This window comes from Meriones unguiculatus, chromosome 1, assembly GCF_030254825.1.
Source record: "Meriones unguiculatus strain TT.TT164.6M chromosome 1, Bangor_MerUng_6.1, whole genome shotgun sequence".
Classification (NCBI taxonomy): Eukaryota; Metazoa; Chordata; class Mammalia; order Rodentia; family Muridae; genus Meriones; species Meriones unguiculatus.
Genome location: NC_083349.1, coordinates 133,079,956 through 133,105,076, shown reverse-complemented (window position 1 = coordinate 133,105,076; position 25,121 = coordinate 133,079,956). Strand labels below are relative to the sequence as shown.

Genomic DNA, 25,121 nt, shown 5'->3' with positions numbered 1-25,121 from the left:
ACGGTAAGGCAAGCTGAAAGCCCTCATGAAGGCAGGACAAGGCAACCAGGACAACGAGGAGTCTTAAGAGTAGGCAGAAGAGTCAGAGATACACCCGCTCCCACTGTTAGGAGTCTTACAAGAACACCAAGTGAACAGCCATGAACATACACGCAGAAGACCTGGTGCAGACCCACGCAGGCTCCATGCTTGCTGCCTCAGTCTCTGTGAGCCCCTCTGAGCCTAGTTGATTAGGTGGGCCATGTTCTCCTGACTCCTACAATCATTTCTTCCCATCTTCCGGGCTGTGAAGGTTAACTAGGTAGTGGGAGTCAAGACCCTTCTCTCCGGTTACCCTGTTCTGCTGTTGGTTTCCAGTGTTCTCCCACGGTCAGTCACTTCGTTATGCTGTTGTATAACCATTGCTTGGGTTTACAGAAGAGGAGCAGGTTAGTGCACACTGGCCGGATGGAGCTAATGCTCCTGGGTTGAGAGCGCTGGCTGCTCCTCCAGAGGACCTGGGTTTATCCCCAGCACCCTCAATTGTTTATTATTATTATTTAAACTGAAACAATTGTGCCTTTATGTTTAGGCACTTTCAGTTCTTTTTGGCATGCAACATTTAGAGAGGCCCAAATTACTCTTTCTCCATGGGCTCACGAAGTGTGTACTTCACTGACACTCCTTGTTCACCTGACAACTTGTAAACCGCCTCCGAGGTGTATCGAGTCTCCACGTGTTCCTGTGATTTGGGTTTTGTGCGCGGCTGGTCTCTCTACGGTCTATCCCTATGGTTGCACCCAGAGCTCCCTCTGCGAGGCTGAATCGAGTTCATTGTAGATATAAATCAGAAGCTTGCTGCCGTTTGCTTTATTGGAGTGGTCAGCTTGGTTATGGTTGATGTGGGCTGCCTGGAAAGAATATGTTTACTGGTTAAAAATTAAGCAATTCTTCAGTCTATTCAGCGATCTTAGTTAAAATCTTTAGCTTTATTTTGCGATAAAGTTACTATAAAATTCTTCTCCATGTGGATTTTGCAGTTGATTCTACTAGTCCTGCCAGTTAATTTTATAACGTTTGAATCAATTTTATTGGGCTCCTCAAAGTTTAAAAATTTGTTAATTAAGTATTTGTATTGTTTTATAGATATCATTCTCTTGTCTCTGATATTTTCTCTCTAACATCTAGTTTGTTTTTTTAAAAGGCAAATTGGCTGCATAAGGATTTTTTTTTTTGCTTCTATTTTATGTTATTATTTGCCTTCTATGCCTTTGTACAATTCTTGCCTTTAATATGGTTCAGCCAAAGCAGCTTAGCTGCCTCTGTAATTTAGCTAGAAACTGAGTACATCCCCATCATCTGTGCTTACTGAGAGTTGGCGATTTTTTTTCTAGAATCTCACTTTAAGGTTTGTGTTTGCAGAGATATTTCAAATGTTTTTTTTTTCATTTATTTTTAGATTGTTTCTGTTTTTCCCCCTTAAAGTTTTTTTTCTTGTTTACCTTAAAGTTTGCATGTTGTTTCTATTTATTTAAAAATTACCTGCAAATTATTAACGTGCATTTAAGTTTACAATGTCTAAAACTAACCACCATTTATACATCCATCCTGAACAATACAAAGGCCTTAATATATAAATGCACGTGACATCTTTTATAATAACCTCTAGGGATTCTTGCAATTCTGTTTTTATTTTTCAAAAGTGATATTTCTGAAATTCAAAACACTGTGAGTCAAAGAGGAAATTCAATTTACCCAACACTAAAAATAAAAGGAGGTGTTTTTGGTTTTTTTGTTTTGTTTTGTTTTTTGAGAAATGCCTTTAGGAATAGAATTTAAAGTGGAAACCAGGCAGATGGTTTTATTCTAATTATTATTCCCCGGATCTCTTCTCTTTTGTTATTGCTTTTCCTTTTAAGTTTTATTTTTTATGAAATCAATTCAAACAACTCTGATTGTTTCAAAGGTCAAACATTAAAAATTTTGTTCTTTGCTGTAGCTAAAGCTATAACACTGATAGCCCATGAGTGAACACCCAAATCATAAAAAAATAATGCAACTATTGAGATGAAAGTGAGAATCTGGAGGCCTTAAAACAGCATTCATAGAAGTAGCAGCAAGCACTGAGATCAGAAGAGCACAATGGAATGCACAGTCACAGAAACAGAGTCCTGAAGTCTTCCTGCTCTGCACATCCGTTAGCATTCAGTGCCTGCCAGCAAGGTGGGGCCCCAGGTACTAATGTTCATTAGGCAAGATGGAGGACTTTATGAAATGGATACATGATAATGTCCCTGAAAGTCATCTGAGAGCTTCTGTCAGTGGGAGGGGTAGGTGATGGTCCTACATACCCTACACTCTGCAGAGGCAAACTGTCTTACATCTCTGATTATATCTAATTATATCAGGCTATCCCTAATTACATAGCCTGAATATATTTATAAGGGTTTTGTTTTTTCCCTCAAAAGTACTTTTAAGGGGACATGTTTATGGTACTTTAGGAGAATGGCACATTTCCTACAAGAGCTAATAAATGAAATGCCAGTTTGGCTAAATGTACAGTTCAAAAAAATCTGTAGAATCTGAACAGTTTGACATTTAATTTTCTGACAATAAAGGAAAGAAATATATCCTTTCATACTCAGAACTGCAACATAAAATGACAAAATGTTCTTTCATTAATTTCAGATTTTAAAATGTTCATGAAAGAGTTGCCATCAGGAAAAATTTCAGTATGATTTTTCTACCCACAGAAGTGAGCTTTTTATCAGTGGACAATACTGTTCTATGTGGTTGTTTCCTAGATAGTCACAGCCTTTTCTGTCCATTAAAAGCCATGATTCATCGTAAAGGTGCTTGATGTCAGTCACTGATTTCTTGAAGGAAACCAACTTTTGTCTTTTTAAAGTCCTATTTGTGTGAAAGTGTGAATGTGATTGACCGTGTCTCCTTGTTAGTCCAGGGATGATACATCTGCCCTACTTAAATACATGAAAGAACAAACACCAAGCATTTCTATTAATTAAAAATTTAGTAGATGTGATAGGCAGAAAATTTGAAAAACACATAAAAGAATCAGTTAAAAATAAACCTGAATTAACTCAGACATATCTCTCTCCCCCCAAACCAATTTCATGGTGTTATTATCTTCGGGAACTATTTGACCTGGACTCCATTTCTCATAAATTTTTCAGATATCCCTATGCTGTATTATATTTGTAACATTACATTCTTTCTTGTTTTACACAGTTGTTAATGGGAGATTTTAAAGATAGCTTTGTACATCTCTTTATTAATTTGATTAGTCAACATATTCATACCTACTGTGGTTGAAATGTTGCTGGGGAATTAGTAACAGGCAAAGTTCATATCTTCATGGAACTTGCTAGAGACAAGATGCTGAAATGTGGGTGATATTCTGTAGTATCAGGAGTGATGGTTAATTCACTTTGCCCCCTAACAGCACAACAGAGTTTCTGTGTGTAATATCAGGCATTAAGTGAGCACATGTGATAAATAACTATTATGAAGCAAGCAATTTGCCTCTTAGCTGCACTGCATTTCCATAATGATGGGCATTGGATAAGTTGGCTATTATTGGTTGGGTTGGAAAGTTTTTTATTCAGACATGCCACTTACATCATAATTATAAATTAGCAAATTATGAGTCTTTAAAGTTGTATTTAGGGTTTCTCTGAAGTCCACGGAACGCACAAATTGCACTGTGCAAAAAAGAAAGATGATAGGTGGTTCTGTTTGAAGAGAGTCCTTACAGTAGTTGTTTTCCCACCGTCTGAAATACCATTGTGTTATTGAGAGAAAAGCATGGCTTCTGACTTCCAATGCAGGCAAAAAACATTTTAGCTTTTAGAAAAGCCATGGGACAAAATGTAGCAGAAAGTGTGTCAGAATTCTTGTATCTAGTGTCCATTTTCAAAGTGTTCTTCAATTACCCTTCACATTTTGACGTGAATGTTGCTTTCTTAAGACGAAAGTTCTTGGAACCTTCTTTATCAGTTTCATCTATTCTTTATATTCAGGAGAGTTTCAAAGCACCTTGACTTTTCCTCATATAGTACTCATTATATTTATAATTGTGATATGTACCTTAACAGACTAGCACAATGCTAGGCATCAATCAGAACTCAAGAAATAGTGACTGTAGGCTGTTAGCTTGAATAGATAAAAAGCTGTCAGAAAAGAGAAAATCCAAACATGATGATACTTTAACAGAAAGAGATATAGTATTTAATGGGGCTGTTCAAAAATGTTCTCTGTAAAGCTTGAAGTATGTTAAGGATTAGCATGGAGTCTCGCAATCCCATAAAGACGTGTTACAAAAAAGCAGAAACATGAATTATCAGAAGCAAGAAATTCATTAGACACAATGAGCTTAGTGCCAGAACTGATGAAACTTTTAGAAACCCACAAAACACCTTCACATTTAACATCTTAATCAGTATTAAAAGGTGAGTATAATACTAATGAGCATATAATGAATCTGGTAGAAGTATAAAATTCAACTTTAATACTTTTTGGAAGAAGAGACAGAGGTAAATTAGAGTGCCCATGAAATATTCAGGTCAATATTTACTCATACATTTCAGATCCCTTTTTGAACTCAAAGTCAGAATTATGACTTGGTCCTTAACAGAATGTTAAGTTCTTATTAAAGGATACTCTTTGCACTCATAGCTGTACCCTTGGGCCGTTAAACATAGTGACATTAAAGAAAACAAGAGAGTTAAACTCTTGTAAAGGTGCTATTATATTACTATTATAGTAAGAACTCTATAACTAGTCAAAGCCATCCTATAGCTTTGACTAGTTATATAGTTATAGACTATAGGAATACATAGATTTTTTGAAGCTAGATCTTTTTGAAGTTGGCCTTAAAATTGCTCTGTAGCCAAGGATGACCTTGAACTCCAGAGACTGTCCTGCTTTTAGTTTCTGGGTCTGGAACCACTGTACCTCACTTGTGTACTCTGAAAATTGAACCTAGAGCTTCGAGCACAGTGAGCAAGGACTCTTTCAACTGTGCCCCACCCTCAGGCCTCATAACAACCCCTTAAAGTTCAGAGTATGTATGTAAATTTTTCTAAATCAAAAAATGTTTGCACACATTTGTAACTGTAAACAGTTAACAATTACCACTATGATATTTGTAAGTAACATTAATTCAGTCTCTATACAAAGTGACAATTAGATAAAATTACACACTGTTTCCAGAATGTGTAATCTTATCACATTCTGGAAATTCAAGATGCACATGACATAACGGCTTGTGCTGGTGCTAGGAAACACCTAGAACTGTAGGAAGGTGAAGACAGCCCTTTGCTGAGAGAAGATGGCATTAGTATCGTGTCCTGAAAAGAGAAGTCAAAGCAGAAGACTGCGCACATTTTCAATAGATACAATTTAAGCTTGTTTTTTAAGAACTTCATTATACTTTGGCTACATTTTGTTAAACATGGTGAATAGTAGTGAAATCGAGATTTATTCCACCTTCATTTATTTTCTCTGTCTCCATGGAAAGATCCATTAAAAAATAGCAGGAAACATGAATTTCCTGCCACTGAGAAGATGAAGTGGTCACTGCACTTTTGATGAGTAAATTAGCTGCCAGGCTATGTTTTGCTGATTGTCCTTCTTAGACACGGAAGAATAAACTAATAAATCAACCAGAAGCTTCTAAAGTTGGTCTTCTGACTGAATAACTTGTTAAAAGCAAAAAAAAAAAAAAAGTTAAATCACTGAAGATACAACCAAGAGTATGACACTACTTGTGATTTTATAGTATTGATATTCTCCTCTTCCAATGATGACAAAACACTGTCGCCCTACACCGTCATGTGAAAACTGAAAGGTGTCAAAACATACTCAGCTAACTGGCAATTTCAGAAGTGCTCATAAATTTCATTCACAGTACCAGTGATGGAAATGCAGGGAGGAGTGTTCAGAACCAAGCTTCCTGAGCAGTTTAAGAGCACCTGGATGGCTCTTCGTTTTATGTGTGCTGCCTTCTAGGACTGTTCCTGGGGTTAAATATCTGTTTCCTTCAATCAGTTCAAACTGGCGGTTTGAGCCAGTTCCTCCTGCCTTCCTCTCCTTCCTCACTAGGCAGCAGGGATGGCTGTCAACGTGCAAATGCCTGTTGGGTGGATTTATTGATGTTAGTAAGATCTTGATTTTTTTCCTTCCTGCCCTCCTTTTTTTTTTTTTTTTTTTTTTTTTTTTTTTTTTTTTTTTTTTTTTTTCTGTTCCTTTCCCCTTCACACTGCTTGTGTCTTTGAACTTAATTTGTTGACATGTGGCTCTCAATGTCTTCCTCAATGCTGGGCTCACATTTCTTTCTTTTCCGCCCTTTCCTTGGCAGCCACCCTTGCTGGAACCATCACACACATGTGCACTCCCAGCGCACCAGGCTCGGTTGGCTGCGGTTGGCATCGACGGATTGGAGAAGCACGGACTCCTGTCCAGGACCCATTCTTCCCCTGCGGCCTCCACGTTACCTCACCCAGCAGCAGACTGTCCCAGCCAGCGTGCCTCTGCCACTGGTAGGAATCACTCGAGAACCTTTAAAAGGCAGGAGAAAAGTGTCGTTCTTGCAGGATTAGCCGATTTAAATGCTCCGAATAACTCCAATAGCAGAATGCTTCGTTTTAACCCGATGCAACCCAGATTTTATGAGGTTATGTTGGCCACAAGACAGACAGCACATCTGATAAATCTTGGGCTTAGTATTAATGGCCTCATAAATTGTTATCATTCAAGGGCCTGGAAAATACATCAACAGGTGCATGGATCCCCCTTGGAAAGAAAAAAATCCCTACCACATTTTTTCAGCAGTGTTCTTCAGACTTTTACCTTCTCCGAGCTTGGCCGCAAGGAAATTTATGATGCTTGGCTTCCTCATTTGGCTCCAACAAGGATCTTTTCCTCACCAGTTGTTTTGTTTCGGTGTTTTCTTCTGACTTCCCACACAAATGGCTCATGGGAGTCAAGGGTACCAAGGCAAGCCTTGCTTGAATCTATGTATGTTAGGTGCATGACCATTTATTATGTACCTCTGGGTGGGCTCTCTGGCCAACATCTCCTTTTTCCTACAGCCGTGTTTGTGTTTGATATTTAAGAGCCTGGCTACAGGCAAAAAGAAGCATCTAATTGCAACTCCAGAAGAAGGTTGGGTCTGAAACACATGCCAAAAATAGGGTCTATGTATCATACCTTTGATCTCACACTGTGGCTGGACAAATGAAAGAAACTAAAGCCCTAAGAGAGTCATGCCATGGGTAGCAAGGGAGAAGGTATGCATGTGTTCCCCTGAGACTCCTGTGGGTTCTGAGATTCATTGTTAAATCGTTTTTCAGGATTTGGAGCTTGGGTTTTTGGTATCTATGACCTCATGCAAAACTTTGAGCTTGAAAATGCTAAAATACATTTTTGGAAATCATGTCAAGAGCCTTGATATCAGTTATCATATTTTAAAATTAAAAATCGATTAATGGATTGGACATATTACTTAACTAGTGATAGAAATCTTTCAAGAAAGTATTTAAGAGCTAATTTGATACCTAGTTATACCAGGAGACAGCAGCATCTCCTTCTAGTTGTTAGTGTGGGCATATTTTCTTCTCCACATCAGCAGAGCCTCTGACCAGATCTCTACTTCCTGCAGCACTGAAAAATCTGCCTAGAGATCGCACAGTGTCTGCACCTGCAGCCCAGTGTCAGTGGAAGCCTTTGGGATCAGTCATATCTGTGCTTTCTCCAGATTTAGAAAAATTTTGCTCAAAACTAAGGTCCCTTAATAAACACAGTAATGTTTTTTTTTCATATTTATTTGTTTTTTTATATTATGAGCATTAGTCTTGCCTCCCTCTGCTCCCCCATTCTCTCCTCTCTCTCTCTCTCCCCTCTCTCTCTCTCTCTCTCTCTCTCTGTGTGTGTGTGTGTGTGTGTGTGTGTGTGTGTATGTGTGTGTGCATATGGCATACGTGCCTGGCATTTACAGAAGAGGGCTTTAGATCCTTCTGGAACTAGAGTTACAGATAGTTATGCACAACCATGTGGTTACTGGGAGCCAAACCCAGGTTCTCAGCAAGAGAAAAGAGCTCTTTCAACCACAGAGCCATCTCTGTTCAATACTTCCTTAGTCTAGCAAAAGCAGCAGCCTCAGTAGTTACACCCTGAATAGCCATTTTCATGAAAGTGGCTTGTATTCATCCCTAATGGACTACATAGTGGTAACTGTCCCACTACCGAGCTATTGACCGAAGAACTCTCCTTTACTGAAAAGAGTGCTTAACTACTCATTTCATGTTGGTGTTGGTCTGTGCATTGCTGGCTGCTGTTGTAACCCTACAGACATAATACCTGCCCTTGATTTGGAGGAGTGGTCCTTTCCTAACACCCTCTCTCTTCCTCTAATTTCACATGTTTCTTCAATCTTCAGAGATTTTATTATTTATTTTTATTTTACTTGCATGAGTCTCTTCCTTCATGTATGTCTGTACATTACTTTTGTGCAGTGTTGGCAGAGGCCAAAAGAAGGCCTCTGTGACTCCTGTGACCCAGGGAATCAACGCCAGGTCCTTGGGAAGAACAGCCAGTTCTCTTAACTGCTGAGTCATGTCTCAGCTCCATGTTTCTTCAATGAAGAATGAATGAGGCAAGATCCTTGAATCTTAGCTATAAGCTTATATAAGCTATAACTTATATAAGCTATAAGTTCCTATAAGTTTGAGAAAACAAGGTGTCAAATGATCAGGTTGTGTAAGGTCTAGAAAAGTCCAGATGGAAATGGGATTGCACACACGCTAATATGAACATGACATTGGCTATAACCTGATCATTCAAACCACAGACTGAGCCATCTCAGAATACTGCTCTCTTTCTCATCATACCTCTAGGTCAATACTTATCAGAGCACATAATGCAAAAATTAACATGTAGTAAATTTAAGACCCATTAATCTTTAATGGATTTGATGAGACAATTTCTTATCATATGGAAAGATTATATAAACTTCTCTTTTACAAAACAGAGACTTGTGTTTAACTGGCGTCCAGTTTAGTTTAGTCAGCAAATAAAATTTGCATAGTAAACAATTGGGGATTCAGTAGTTCAGATAGAATATACTGCAAGGGAAGGCGTTTTATATCTATTATTCTGCTCAGGAGTGATGGGTTGCTCACTATGAATTCGTATGTAGAAAAGAGCCTAATTATTGTCTTTCAAATTAAAAGACGTTACATCTTCAAACTCCAATTCTCATTATGGAAAAATAATGTTTTTTTTGAAAAATTATTTAAAATAAGTATTTCATGCAATAACTTCTTCCCTGATCCTTAGGAAAATGCATATACACATGTAGATATATGCATTCATAGATGTGCGTATATAAATGTAATATTCATTCTCATGATACACTCACAGATGGGTGTATAGCCGTAACAAAATATTCCTCTGTGTGAAGTTTTCAGGGATGACCATTTGGTATTGGATAGTCATTTGGGGTGCTCTGCTGTGGGACAGAGGTCAGAGCCTGTGTGCCCCACTCTCAGCATCCTTTAGTTGCCAGTAGTTCTTTGTGTAGGAATGAGGCTTCCTCGGCTTCGCCCATCCATGTTTGCACATCTGTTGCTCTGGTCCTTGTTCAGCTCATGTTTAGGCAGTCATGTTGGTGCGACATTACAAGTGTAAGCCTCTGATAGCCCCAGGCCACACAGTATCACAGTAAATGCCTCATTTCTCTAGATATTACAGTGTTCCTGCCTGTCTCTTCTGCAATGATCCCTGAGCCTTTGTTGTGGGGTTCGTAATTTGGATGTACCCTTTGGGAATTTGCTGCACATCGCTACATTTTGACTGATTGTGTTTTTCTGTAGTGGTCTATATCTGTTGCATAGAAAAGGTTTTTGTTTGCTTGCCTGTTTTTGTGTTTTTCTCGTCTGTTTTATTTTGTTTTGATGCTAGATGAAGACTACACTTATCTGTGAGTATAAGGACAAATATTTAGAATATAGTTAGGAATTATGGGGGTTTAGTAGTAGGGGTTATAGGTTTCCCTACAACTTCAATAATTCAAAAAAGATCCACAACTTCAATAATTCTAAGTAGTTGGCTAGCTTTCCATTACTAGGCGTGATTTCCCTCTGGGTGAGCTTGTCTTAAGTACAATGAGAGAGCTGTTGCTTGCTTTGGTGTTTTGACTATGCCTCCGCATATGAATGGGGAAGCAGCACTATGAAGGGGTGTGGCCTTGTAGAAGGAGGTGTGGCCTTGTAGAAGGAGGTGTGGCCTTGTTAGAAGAAGTGTGTCACTGAGGAGGTGGGCCTTTGAGGTCTCCCTCATGCATATGTCAAGTCTGGCGAAAGTGACAGAGTCTTTCTTCGGAGCTGCCTTCAGATCAAGATATAGATGTAGAACTCTCAGCTCCTTCTCCAGCACCAAGTCTGCCTGGATGATGCCATGCTTCCCACCATGATAATGGACTAATCTTGGAAACTTGAAAACGATGAGTCAGCCCCCAATTAAACGTTTTATGTACATGAATTGCCTTGGTCATGGTGTCTCTCCACAGCCACAAAACTCTAACTGAGACAGTGACTGTCAATGCCTGTACGCTTTTAGAGGTTATTGTGCCATGCGGCGACCGTCACTGTGGTTCATACACTGATCGCTAGACAGGACCTTTGGAAGCATACATGTCGCCTTCTGGTACCATGAAAGTAGAAGTTAAATCCCTACTTAGTAAAGTCACCATGTACTTCAGTCATGGGGCCTGGAGGCCCCTGAGCTGGAGCTCTCATAATATTTAAGAATAACCATTCAATTTTTATTGCAAATATTTATTTTCCCAGGCTGACTCATAGCCTCCTTTCTACAAAGTAAAAACAAAACACGCAAAAGCAAAAATGTAAACAAGAGAAAGGCACTCTACGGAGAAAATGTCTTCATGTCATCAGTTGCCAAGGAGACCTACATGGTCTCAGTAACACAGCCCGGTGGCCTGTGGACACCTGCGTTAGGACATCTGCAGAAAGAGAGAATGCCAGTTCCTGTCACTGAGGTGGTGATGGAGGGTATCGGGTGAAGGCAGGCTGCCACCCTCTCCAATGGGTTTTTATGTCATGTTTGAAAACAGTAGTAGGTTTAAAATTACAAGAACTTTTCAGCATTCCTTAAAGCCTGGGAATGGCGTTTATTCTTGGAGGTTCAGCTAATTCAGGAAAGGGAAATGTATTCTTCCTGATGAGAGTACCGCCCTAGAGGAGAGTAGCTGTGCATCTATTCTAAATATATTCACTGACACAAAACCTCCCCAGCCACTCTGTGTAACTGACAGAGCTCTTTCTTTCATCAGTTAGGTTGCCAGACCTAATCCATGCTAATCAATCATTTCTTTAAGCCGCTACCATTTTAGTGAGAGTTGAATCTGAAATAGAATCATGGTGCTTAAACTAAACTAGTAAGTGTAAAAGTCAAGAAAATAATTAGGGTATTTAACTGGTATTCACTAAAGAGTACAACCAGTAGAAAACAAATGAGTCAAACATTTCAGTATAAGAAAAAGTGAAGTTTCCCTCCTTTCTTCCTGTTTGTTGCTGTCTTTACATACATGAAGGGTGTTTTCTAATCAGAGCTGACTCCAGCATATCCTTGGCATTTCAAAAGTTTTTAAGAGGCTAATTCATCCAAGAAAACGTTCTTAGCCAACTAAGCCCAAAAGCTTAGTATAGTCCCTTATAACACACTGGATTGTTATTGTTTTCTCTCAAAATTTCTAAATACTGTTGATTTGTGGAGAATCTATAAGGGAAAATGTGACTTTTCTGTCCTCACTGACTATAGCACTTGGGTACATGCCTCAAACACACAGAGTATAGTAAACAAATGACATAACTAACCACTGGAAGAGAGGAGGGTGAGGTATGGGTTGTGTAAGACTGCAGAGAAAGAGTCATTAGGAATTGAGGACATGCCTCAGAAAGAGTCATTAGGAACTGAGGACATGCCTCAGAGGTTAAGAGTAATTGTTGCCCTTCGAGAAGACTAGGTTTGGTTTCCAGCACCCACGTAGAAGGTCACACCTGTCTGTAACTCCATTTCTAGGGGACCTGATGCCTTCTTCTGTCCTCCATAGCCCCAAGGCAGGCACTTTGGCACACAGACATGCATGTGGGCAAAACACCCACACATATAGAATAAGAACAAAGGTGTTTTTAAAATATCAATTAAGTGATTAAAATACTAGATATTTGTTACTTCTTAGTAACAAAAAATGTATACATATTCATTGAAGAGAAATTAAAGAGAACCATTCATTAGGCAACCACAGTTTGATCCTCATCAGCTTCACAGTGAGTCTCTGCCCTGTGTGCTTAGTCTGTTCTGCTAGCTCTACTTTTGAAGATATGCATATTGCTGTGACTCTTTTCCTTATATCCCACCGGCTTCTCATATCTGTATCCAGTGAATGGCACCGGGATGATTTTATGAACTATAAATGTGCGTGTGTTGCTTCCAACCTCAATCTTAATTTGTTGTTCTTTGATTTCCTTGAAGACACTACTTTTTATATCCACTTTCTTCTCACCCACGTCACTGCCTTTTCATTTAATTTGACCTCTGCCTTTTTTGTTTCGCAACTAGTTTTTTTAGAACAATGATTTGAGGATTTGAAGGTGCTAAAGCAGGTTTTTAAAATACATTTTTTTTTAGTCTGTTATAAATCATGACCACTTAGTTGGGTAGTATGGCCCGTTTCCACTACTCTTTCTAGAGTATATTATCATAAGCTGTCTCTCTGTGTCTGTCTCTGTCTCTCTCCATCCCTTCTTCCATCCCTGTCCTCTGTGTTGTTTTTATGTGCACACTCATTTTTAAATACAGAAAAATCATCCCATTTTTTTCTAGCAAATTTGTATTACTTTTGGCTTTCCTTTTTGCCTGCTTACATGCTGGTTAACCATCTTTCATGGCTCCATAGTTGAATGTCAGTACTTAATTCAATTTCTATACCATAATAGGCTTTATACAGTTGGTTCAGAAGCCAGTGGTAGAATTTCTTCAATCCAATTTTTCCACCTGGTACTTTGAAAATATAATTTTAACTATGCTAAGAACACAAGTTGTGAATCATAAAAATGTTTTTAGCTAGTGAAAAGGCACAATTTACTAATTCTTCTGAAAGTTTTGGAGATTACATCATTTGCTCACTCGACACATTAAATTTTACAGAAAAATAAATATTACATGGCTGGAGAAATAGTCCCACAAGCAAGAGCACTTTTTGCTCTTGCAGAAGATCAGGATTTGTTTCCAAATACTCACATGGTGGCTCACAACCATCTACAACATCAGCTCCAGGGATCTGATGCCTTCTGGCCTCTATGAAAACCAAGCACACATATAGTACATATAAACACATGCAGGCAAAACACTCATCCACACAAAATAAAATAAACAAAATTAAGTAACTTTGTACTTGGTATATGTGTTTCCAAGAAAAGACATCATAACAAATGTGAGAGTGGACTCTGAGGTATGTAGGAATGGGGAAGTCAAGGCAATAAGCCTTCTGGGTAGACAGTGTTGTGAGTAGAATTTCAACATGTACAGCTCATCTGCCTCGATGTTGTCAGAAACGACACTTGTTTAAAACAGAGCCATTCTGAGTGCCCTTGGGAGAGTGGTTCCAGATCCCTAATGTCACAGAAGACTCTGATAGGTGTAGTTTGTTTAAATGATCCGCAGATTACATATAATACCTAATATAACTTATATAAATGATATGCAAATAGTTTGCCTATTGCTTTCTTCGGTAATAAAAACAGGTGAAATGCTTAGACACGTTCAGTTCAAAGCCTTTCTTTACCATAAGGTCTTTAGTTCATAGTGGATTAAATATATGAAGAAAGAGTTTGGGAGGATAGAAGACTCACTGGGGTCCTTTCTCCGAAGGTTGGTAATCCTACCATTTGGAAGTCATTTTTTTTTGTCTTTTTAATTAATTAATTAGTTAGTTAGTTAGTTAACATTACATCCCAGTAGGAAGTTAACCACCCTCCTCTCCTCCCAGTCACTTTCTCCCTTCCCCTTTCCTCCTGCTGTGCCCCTCTCCCTTTCTTCTCAGGGGAAACTTCCCAAGGGTATCAACCTGCCTTGACATATCAAGTAGGACTGGACATATCATCTATTGAGGCTAGACAAGGCTGTCCATGTAGGGGAAAGGGATGGAAAGGCAGACAGCAGTCAGAGGCAGCCCCTGCTCCTGCTGTTAGAGGTCCCACATGAGGACCAAGCTATACATCTGTGAGATATGTGTGGGGTCCTAGAACTGTCCCTTGGACGTTCTCTGGCTGGTGGTTGAATCTCTGTCTTTTAAGTGTGTTTTTACTATTATTTTGAGAGGATCTCTGACTTCATGTAACTATTTTGTGGCTCTCTCACTTTTTTATTACTAGGTCATAAGCTAGATGTGATAAAGTGAAGCAACTGGACTATGATAAACATTGGAAAATTATACACAAATATAGGCTTTGGGCAGAGATGCTCTGTGATGCTTTGTACTGTGCTAGTGCTTGGCCCTAGAATATTTTTTAATAAATGCTGTTTATTAATGCTTTTAACAGATTTCCTGAGAAAGTGTGACTCTCCAGGTAGATACCAGAATTGAAATAAGAAATCGAACGCTACAAATTAGGGATCAAGATTAATAGTATTTCTGTCTAAAGATGCAAGACTCAAATTTTCTCATTGACCCTGAGGACTCAGCCAAACTAAACTCCTTACTAGACTGAGAACACTTCTGTAGACAGAAATAGATTCCCTGGGCTGAAAAGTCACTCAAATACAAGTAATGAATAAAAACAGGAAGGACAATGCCCTTGGTGCTTCAAATACATCATCCCATTTAACACAGAAAACACAGAGTCCACACTTATCTAAAACATCCAAACTTCTCAGTTGTGTGTGTGTGATCTGTGTGTATGTGTGTATGTGTAGTGTATGTGTGATCTGTGCATATGTGTATATTTCTGTGTGTGTATGTATGGTGAGTGTAGTGTGTGTGTGTGTGTGTGTGTGTGTGTGTGTGTGTGTGTGTGGTGTCTGTTGTAGAAAACTTACTACTGAAGTAAAGAATTTTAAAACTATTTTACATTATCATTTTCATGAGATAGATGGGTCCTTGGGCTTATATTACAAGTCGTAAGCATTGGGGCAGAGAGTATAAAATGAACAGAGAATTCCTCATGGTTCTCAAGGAGAAGAGCAGGCTGCTTTCCCACCCTATAGATCCCCTGTTTCTGTGGGGGAGAAGAAAAGGAAAGGGCAGGAGAAAGACAGGGTTGATGTCTCACCTTACTGTCTACTTGTTAGCACCTCATTGAGAAATCATTAAGATGAGTCATTGGAGGTTTGGGGCTCCAGGTCTTAAATATTTTTCCTTAAATTCAAATGCCTTTCCAAGAGCTCCTGGTCTTTGCGTTACAATCTGCAGATACTGAGCAGGAGTTTTGCAGGGCTACAGCTTGTTTTGTAATTTGAGTTTTATTGACAATGTGTGTTGTAAAAAGAAAAAAAAATAAAAGGCGGAAAGTTACTATCTAAATAAGCTTAGAATTTTGTAGAAAGTAGAAATAGTAAAACAACATAATGGTTATATTTTGTACTCTTAAGGAATGTTTTACTGAGGTAGATATTATGCTTATTATTTTTATATTATTTTATCATTTATTGTAGTATGTAACAGAAGTTGAAAATTTATTAAGCAGCTCCAAATATGCATTGCAACTTATAAATCACTTTGATCAAGACAAATCACCAAGACACACCTGTGCAATGTATATTTTGGATGTTACTCTTCCTTGCTGCCTGCCTCTTTTTCTTGTTACCATCTTCCTTTTTGTTTAAGAATATCGGTTTGTGTTGGATTTTGAATGAAATGAAAATAGTAAAAGTATGCAAAATGTTTGTATAAATATAAAATGGGGTAAAAGAAATGCTTTTTGGCTGAAAGATAAGGTGTATCATAAAATGGGCAGTGTATCAATGATGGCCACACAAACACCAAGAGTCCAAGCAGATCTACTGACTGAATCCATCAAGGAAGGCTGTGTCACAGAAATGCCAACCTATGTCTTGCATCTATTAACTGATGCTTTTCACTTATTCATTTCAGCATGCTCTGGAGACCCTGCTTTAATCCAAACATAGCTGCTGAAACGGGGAATGGAAAAGTTAAATAATACAACTATGGTCTGTGCTTCTATATATCTTACCATAATGAGGAACACATAAAATTAACAAAATATTCTTTTGTGTAGTTTTTCATCAACACTCTGATGGAGTTCTAAGATCCTTGAGAAAGCTAAGGAATTGGACACACTGGTACCAGAGATGTGATTTACAGATCTCAGATGGTGCTTTATTGGGTAGGCGACATCAGAACCGAGACTTGAAGAATGAAATGGAATGATCTGGTTGAGGATTGGGGTAGGCAGGTGAGGGAGGACTTAAGGCATAGATAGGACAGCGTGTAGAAGGACCTCAAGCTAGCAAGCTATGACCTTTCTGAGGAATGTAAGAAAAGCCTTTGTTGTAGAAACAGAAACCGAGGCGAGGCATGGGAAAGAAAGTACAGAGGAGAGAAGGGGCTTATCTGTGCTGTATTTATGGAATGTCTATCTCATCGTGAGGGGACGTTTATGAACAAAGTAGCTAGTGTGCTGTGGCAAGTGAAACATGAGGAAAATCAAGTAGCTGGTTTCTGATTATCTCAGGAGTCCAGATTAGAGGGAATAGTCCTTTGGATTACGTATGGTTTGGGCCAAGGAGATAAGAAGTGAGTGATTCAAGATCTGTTTGGGAGGAAAAACAGGCACACCTTTGGAGTCTAGGAAATATCAAGAAGACAGCCAGGTTTCTGGTGTGAGCAATAAAGGATCTTGAAGTTCCTTGTAAAACTGAAGAGCACCAAGTGTGGTTTAAAATCGAGAATTACAGGCATTAGCATTTAGGAAAACCATGAGCCTTTCAAGAGGAGATTTGGCATTCTAATAGATAAGTGTGTGAGTCTGCAGCTAGGAAGAGAGAGCCAGGCTGAGAAAATTTGAGATCAGGATCAGGCATAGGGGTGGGTTTTGAAGCCAGTGAGTCTTAAGAATGGATATTATTTGGCAGAGTAATATAATATTTTCTGACAGACATAATTTTTACCGCATGGCTTCAAAATGCAGATGTCATTCTTCTGCATGATTTTAGTACACTCAAGGGAAAATACTTCCCATCCTCAGTAACTTTTCTCTAACATAATAATGTAGGTCAAGGGGAAAATGAAATTGTTTTAGTCAACTTATGGTACCAAGTCAGTGGCTGGCATTTATAAGTTACTGAATAGTTTTTGTTACTGTTATTTAATTTCCAATCACAGGTAGATTTCCCCATCACTTGGAAAATGTACTTGAGAGATCATTTACTGGAGGATATTTGATTGGCTAAACAATTTCTTATAACTGACAGTTTTGTAAATGACATTACCCTTTGCCCCACTAAAATCCTGTATTATGTTTCACTAATAACTTTTTTCAACAAGTTTTGTAAAATATTCCCATCATAGGGTATAACTAAAACATTACATATACCAACTCCTGATGCTAAATTTTATTATCTATGAAATCTATAGCGAAGGCATTGTAATTGATACTAATTTTTAAAGGAACCCTAAGGAGTCTCATGTAAGCTGCAGAGTTGGCATTGCATTTTTTGGGATTTGATTTGACCTGCATAGCTTTGGACTTAACCTAACTAAGTTCTATGGAGGAATGAAGAAAGGACAGGCACACAGACACCCTTATTGATAAGCTGGGTTTGGGTGGCTGTGTGCTCTGACAGAGTGCACATAGCAGCTCAGAAACTCAGCATATATGTAACATAGAACTGAATGAGGAGGCAGGTTTATTGTATATAGCTGAAACAGGAAATGGGTTTATTCTACACAGCTTAATCAGGAAGTGGGTTTATTGTGTACAGTAGAATGAAGAGGTGGCTAGCTGATCTCAGCAGGAGGTCTCTGTTGGGGGAGCAGTCTTATATTGCAGTCCTACTGGAGGAGGAAGGGTTGATAGTTTCCGCAAAGTCACAGCCACGATGAGGAAGCTGCTGCTTTTCTGTCTGCACATCCTGGTTTTAGGCCAATGCTCTCTCAATACCAGTACTTGGGCCAGGTCTTGACATTCAATAGATCTGTTGCACTGGACCCTGGATATGACCGTGCTCAGGTCAATAGTATACATTCACTCAGGATTTCATCTGCTCCCCAATGGCATTATTGATTAAAACACCGAGGGGGCATGATGAGACAAAAGCTTCTTGCCAGGTTGTGAGAAACTCTCCAAGTTTCAGGTTGCAACCAACATTGGAGAGGAAGCTGCCCTTGATAGTTTCTGTGTAAACTGGTTTTAGCCACAGGCAAATCTTTTGTAACATACGTATTTAGATCGGAAGGCTTTGGCATTCCTCTGAGCCTGACTTGGGGAAAGCCTTGTCATTCCTTTGAGTCTGAGGCATTTGGGTCCTTGAGATGGCGGTGCTCATGTCAACAACACACACTTGCTCGGGACTTTCTCCGCATCCCATGTGGCACATTTCTTATTTTATAGCAAATATTATAAAGAAACACAAGGAAGCAAAGACACTTACTGCGCAACTGACTGGGGAGGACACTGGAAACTCCCCTAGTTTATTCTGAGAAATAACCCTGAAGGAAAACTCTAGTTTACTCATAAGTTTGATGATTTTAAAAACTGCCTACTTTATAACTTCACTGACAAAATTAGAGCCCATATTGAAGTTAATTGTCGGCCTCAATAATTATTTGAATTGCTGATAAGACTGCATTATGTATGTTACTTATATGTATATATACATATGTATGCATGTATATCCCTTTACATATTTATTGAACTAAGGAGTGAGCACTATTAATCCATGGGTAGGATTTTTGTTTATTTTGTTTTGTTTTGATTTTTACAGACACACAGGGCTAAATAGCCGTCACATGGTCTCGAGAGCTGCTTCAGGCTAATTCTTTTATCTTCTAATGCATTGTCATACCTTGTATCACTCAACCGTTGATTGCGTTTTCTTTGTCTCAAAGGAATTGCCTATGACCCTCTGATGCTGAAACATCAGTGCATCTGTGGTAGCTCCACCCCCCACCCTGAGCACGCTGGGCGAATACAGAGCATCTGGTCACGGCTGCAAGAAACTGGGCTCCTAAGTAAATGTGAGGTAATCCTGAATTGGCCACACTTGTTTACTTTCCTTAAATAAATCATCTCAAGGGGCTAGTATTCATCTGAGTGATAGTAGAAAAATGTTAACCATGCAGGGCAAACACTGTGATTGATGACCTGTCAGAGACACAAGGAGCACCGGACCTCCAGTTGTCTCTGCTCTGGACACACGGTAGGTTCTTGGTGTTCAGTGGACAGAGTGGCCGTTTCCTCATAGCCTCATTATGTGTGCTAAAACCACAACGTTATTGTCCATGCAGCAAGGCATAATTATTGCAAGTAACGATCAAGAATAAAGCTAATCTAAGAAACTTTTTGCAAAGTGTTAAATACTAGTAATTATTTGTTGTTTTGAACTATAGTTGCAATTCAGTTGTATGCAGTTCTGCCTATGAAATGGGTAGGTTAAAGAACGACAGTTCTCACTGGAACAAGTCTCTCCCTAATGATGTGACTAATTGATACCTTTATAACTTGGTGATAAGTGTGAATATTTTTTTAATTTTATCAATATTCCTATGGGCTCATAATTTTAGACTTCTGGTGAGTCCCATGCCCGTTTTAAAAGCTTTCTTCTTCAGGCTTTCAGAGGTTAAAAAGAAAATGGATAACAATTCAGGGAGATTCACATGGAATTTACAAAATCTGGAATAAATGACTAACACCTGTTTGATATATTTATTCTAATGATTATCTTGTTTAAAATCCAGTAGCATTCTACATTTGAGTTTGAAATATTTTTAAAAGAAAAATATATTTCCACATATTTGATTTTAGCATTTCTTGATCAGGGAGCTTTTTGCTGTGTCTATATTGTGCTCTAGACATGTACTAAACACGGGCAGTACAAATCTCACAGGACAAACAGCATCATTGTCTTCACATACGGGCATTCCAGAGTTTGGGATTTTGGCAGCTGTGCTTTTATGTGAATCTATGAAAGGGATTCAGTATAGTTCTTATTTTTTTGTGGTTGGGTTCTGGGGAAATAAACAGCATTTGGTTTCTCTGGCCTGATTGTACTGATCTATTAAAAATGTATTAAAAATCTCTATGCTTCAATAGAATAACAATTATTTTAACATATTATTGTTATTATTATTATTGCTGATTTTGTGTGTCAATGTGACACAAGAAACAGTCATCAGAGAGGAAGGAGCCTCAGTTAGGGAAAGGCCTCCATTCAATCCACCTGTAGGGCATTTTCTCAGTTAGTGATTGGTGCGGGGAGGGCCCAGCCCACGGTGGGTCAGGCCATCCATCCTTGGCTGGTGGTCCTATGTTCTATAAGAAAGTAGGGTGAAGAAGCCACCACAAACAAGGCAGTAAGCAGCACCCTCCAAAGCCTCTGCATCAGCTCCTGCCTCCAGGTTCCTGCTCTGCTTGAGCTCCTATCCAGAATTCCCCAAATGATGGGCTATGTTGTGGAAACTTAAGCCAAATAAACTCTTTCCTCCCCAACTTGCTTTTTGGTCATGGTGTTAGTTGCAGCAAAAGAAACCTTAACCAATACAATTATTATCAAATCTATTATGTATGTGGACATACATGCCTGCATGAGTACATATGCACCGTGGACATGCAGATGCTAGAGAGCACTGAATCTTGTGGAACTGGAGCTACAGGTTCCTGTGTGCCACCAGCTGGAAACCAAGCCTAGGGCCTCTGTGAGAACGGCACGTCATCACCGAACCATCTCTTCAGTCTGAAAGAGAATGTCATGATTTTCAAGATATAAGAAAACATACCTGCTATTTGCATGATATATAAATTCTAAGAAGATGTTTTTCAGGGTTGATTGTGGCAGTCATTTAAAGGTTGTGTATTGTTGGTGTCAATTCCAAGCACAAATTTGAAAACTCAAAATAGCACATTATTCTCAGCTATCCAAAATGCAGTCAACGAAATTAACATTCAAATTCAAGTTAGTTTAAGGGAAAACTGTAGCTAGACCTTACCTAATCCAGGGCCTGAGGGAGGAGAATCACAAATTGTTGGATTGCTTTGGTTATTGTGTAGATCCAAAATGGTCTGGGCAACTTAGATGAAAACCTGCCTTACAATTTTAAAAGTGATAAAAAAAAAAAAGGGCTGGGAACATAGCTTAGTGTTAGAGCTTAATCCCTGGCATGGGATGAGGCAGAGGGGAAACATGAAGGAAACAAAGAAGAAAATAGCAACAATGATAAGGCAGATGGATGGACAGACAGATGGATGTAGATATGCAGATACATAGATAGATATTCTGAAGCAGACATAGTACTCTCAAGACCAAATTCAGTTGCCTATATTTGATACTGTGACTTAAAACTGTCTGACCCTTCCCCTCCCTTTGAAAATGCAAAGTTATTCAAGGTGTGTTTATTTTTAAGCTTATTAGGTGAACAATTTATTGTGTGGTGTAGAATTATTAAGCCTCTAACATAAAAGGATTGTTAATGTCTGACAGTTCGTTAGCAGCTGAGGTCATGAATGAGCATACCAAAGCAGAGTGGACAGTGTTGGTCTCACACGCTTCATTGCATGTTTATGATGGAGTTATCAAACAGCTCTCAGATTACAAGTTCCTACGTTTGATTAATTGTCTCCTTTACCTGAAAAGCCCAAGGTGAAGGAAAATGAGCTGCATTTATTCCTCCTTCCCTGAGTAAAGGACTATTCTTCATCTCTTACCATTGGCATCTGCATGATTTGGCAAAGGGCTTTCATATTCTTTGGTTAATTTTAGAGTTATCTTTAAAGATTTCATGGTTTAGGATAATAGGATTTGGGGGCTAAACCAGTCTTTTCTGCAAATGTCCCATGTGAGAAGCACAATGAGGTAGGAGAATGAGGAGATGGATTGTTGGTAGATGGACCTTAATGAACAGATGTGTTTATATCTGTGAGCATCCCCACCTCACCTTCGCATCTGCTGAGGAGGCATTTCTGCTTGGCCATGTCTTGGTCCTTTGTCAGCCTAGGCATTGCTGTTTGCATCTTTCCCGCATGCAGCTGTTTGTTGTGCCCTAGCAGCCGCCTTCTTTCCAGTCGATTTGCACTGGCTGGTCATTGACTGCAATGCATTATTGGGTCATGCTGTTTCTGAAACTTATCACCTGAAGTAACACACACACACACACACACACACACACACACACACAAGAACGCATGTATAAGAATGTAGGAATGAATAGAATATAGTATGGTTCCCACTGATCTTAAAATTTTCATTCTTTTCTGTCCACTCATCCTTTTCAATCCCTAAAACATATGAATGTATTATTTCAAACCACACAGAGTTGGATTTACACAACCCTGCCTGATTTGATACAAAAACCACAGAAAGAAATGCCACCAGTGTAAAGTTGATAAGAATGGGTAAGAGTAGCCCAGGCTCATTACATAAGTAGGTCAGTAGGAGACTTCCTAGGAACCGGTAACCCCTAACTGGACAAATAAAACAACTGACAGCTAAGGGCAGGGGACTGGGTGTTCTGTTTGATTTCTTGGTGTTTTCAGGAGTTAGTCTGGCCACAAACTGTTGCTCCTCCTGCCTGGTGCGGTGGCTTGAATGAGAACTGTCCCCACAGTCTCATGGACTTGAACACATGATCCCAGTTGGTGGTGCTGTTTGAAGATGTTGTGCAGCATGTTGTGGGTGGAGCCGAGCTGGAGGAAGGACAGCACTAGGGCAGGCTGCTGCAGTTCACTGCTTTGTCCTATTTCCTGTTCTCTGCGGCCTGGGTGTGAATGAAAATGAGATCATTGAGCAGGCTGCTCCTGCTGCCGCGCTTTCCCGGCTGTTGCCTTCTCTTCTGCCACGGTGGACTCTACACCTTTGGAACTGTAAGCCAGAGTGAACCCCTTCTTTCCCGAAGTTGCTTCTACTCAGACCATTTTATCACAGCAGCACAAAAATACATGCTGTCTCCCACCGGTCCGGATGGCTTGCCTTGCGCTAGCTCTTCATGTAGACTAAGCGCCATGTTCTCAAAGCTTCTCAGTACAGCGTGGGCACCATCCTCTCTTTTAAATCAAAGCGGGGTGCGGCCGTGGGTATTTAAGTGAAGAAATGATTGCCCAGATGAATGTTTTTACTCTTTGATTTTACAGATTTTCACCTAATTTCTAACACCATTGATAAAAGAAAAAAGAAAAAAAAGAAAGAAACACTTAATTTTATACATCTCAAAATGTAATGTCTATCTCTGATGATGTTTTGGAAATATTCAAAATAAAATTTTAGAAATCTTAAAGTAAACAAATGGAATGGTTTTTTGGAGACTTACTTGTATAAAATTAATACATAGACCCAAAGGCAACAGAATAGTTTCATGACCTTTCTTTTTTTTCTCTTCCCAATTCATTTAACTAGGAAATAGAGGAAAAAATAAATAAAATAAACATAGTATTTCAAAGAAATTTGGTACATTTTAAACATAGTAGAAGCTATGCTCTTTTGCAGAACTCCCCTGAGAAACTCCTTTGCTAAATGAACTTGCAAAAATACATGTTCTTCTTGGATTTCTTTAAGCATTTTTTACAAGATAATTTTATATGAATGTATCTATATATTATTAAACCTTTTTTGAAGATTCTAAGCTTTCTATCTCATACAAAACTATTTTGAAAATTTCAATTCTATAAAACAAAAACAAAACAAAAAACAGCAGAAAGAAAAAAGGAAAGACAACAAATAAAAAGAAAAAAATAAAATATGGAATAAAAACCATAAAGCAACCCACTATTATGTAGGAGCGGCATGTTGGACCTTTGGCAAGTTGAAAAGCAAGGAAACCTCCTACCCTAAAGGCCTCCTAGTTCTCACTGCTGACCTTCTAATGGAATCAAAGGCAATGAGAAACCTGCCTGCCAGAGCTCGCTCCAACAGAGAAAGGTGGGTTGCAGCCATGCTGGGTGCAGCTGTTCAGTCGGTGCCCTATAGATTTAACTAGAACCAAGTGCGCTCCTTCTGAAGTGTCCATGACACCTGAGCTCCCTTTGCAGGTCCTATGTGAACAGGAAGAGACTAGGCCTTGTGGGTTGTTTCCCCAGGGATTGAGTGTCAGGTCTGCTGGGAGGTTTTCTCTGATTCCTGAACAGCATCCTCAAGGGACAATGTGCTCTGCAATCACTTGCTCATAAGAGACAGAATATAGTCATCTTCACAGAAAAGGACAATCAAATGAAAAAAAAATGAATTCAAGCTATGTCAACACATCCCTTCCCACTGTCTAAATCATAATTTGCACTTTGAAGACTATTTTTCTCTCCAGGTCATTGCAAATATCCATTGTTAGAAATCAACCTGGGTTTGCGCAAAATGAAATCTTAAACTTTAGTTTACATCCAAATACTCTAGGGGATGTTTAAACACAGACTTCTAATCTCTAACCCCAGTGTTATTAACCTATAGGATTAATGACCGAAAATGTGTATGGCTAATATGGGATCCCATGAGTGGTCACCATGCCTTGACAACAGCGATACAGCTGTTCGTTGGTACTCATCAAGCATTTGTGTTTTCTAGACAGCCCTGTTAGTAGAAGGCTAAGGAAAAAGACACAGCTCAGGTCAGCAGAAGGATCAAATGTTCACACGAGTACACGCATAGTCACAGTCTTAACGGGCCTTGAGCCACTGGCTCTGCATTGCTGTGACTATTAAGGTTCCTGTTGATTAGGCTTGGGAGGGGAAGAAATGAGCAAGACTAAGGTCGGTTCTCTCAAGTGTCTTGAGCACATCAGGGGGTTCAGTGAGCAAGCAAAAGAACACCGAGGCTCTGCACTAGAGTGAGGAGGAAGTACCCCAGACCTTCTGCTGAATAACCTTCCCCTCTTTCCTGCTCTTCCT

General features: G+C 39.2%; 1 protein-coding gene across 17 annotated transcripts in view; it reads left to right on the top strand.

Moving 5' to 3' along the window:
* Window positions 1-25,121, top strand: part of Hdac9 (histone deacetylase 9) — an 855,384-nt gene that overhangs the window by 593,970 nt on the left and 236,293 nt on the right. For all 17 annotated transcript variants that reach the window (XM_060367035.1, XM_060367042.1, XM_060367053.1 and 14 more), the window contains 2 exons: window positions 6,359-6,539; window positions 19,148-19,281. In XM_060367035.1, the coding sequence (XP_060223018.1) occupies window positions 6,359-6,539; window positions 19,148-19,281 (315 nt within the window). The remainder of the gene's footprint in view (window positions 1-6,358; window positions 6,540-19,147; window positions 19,282-25,121) is intronic.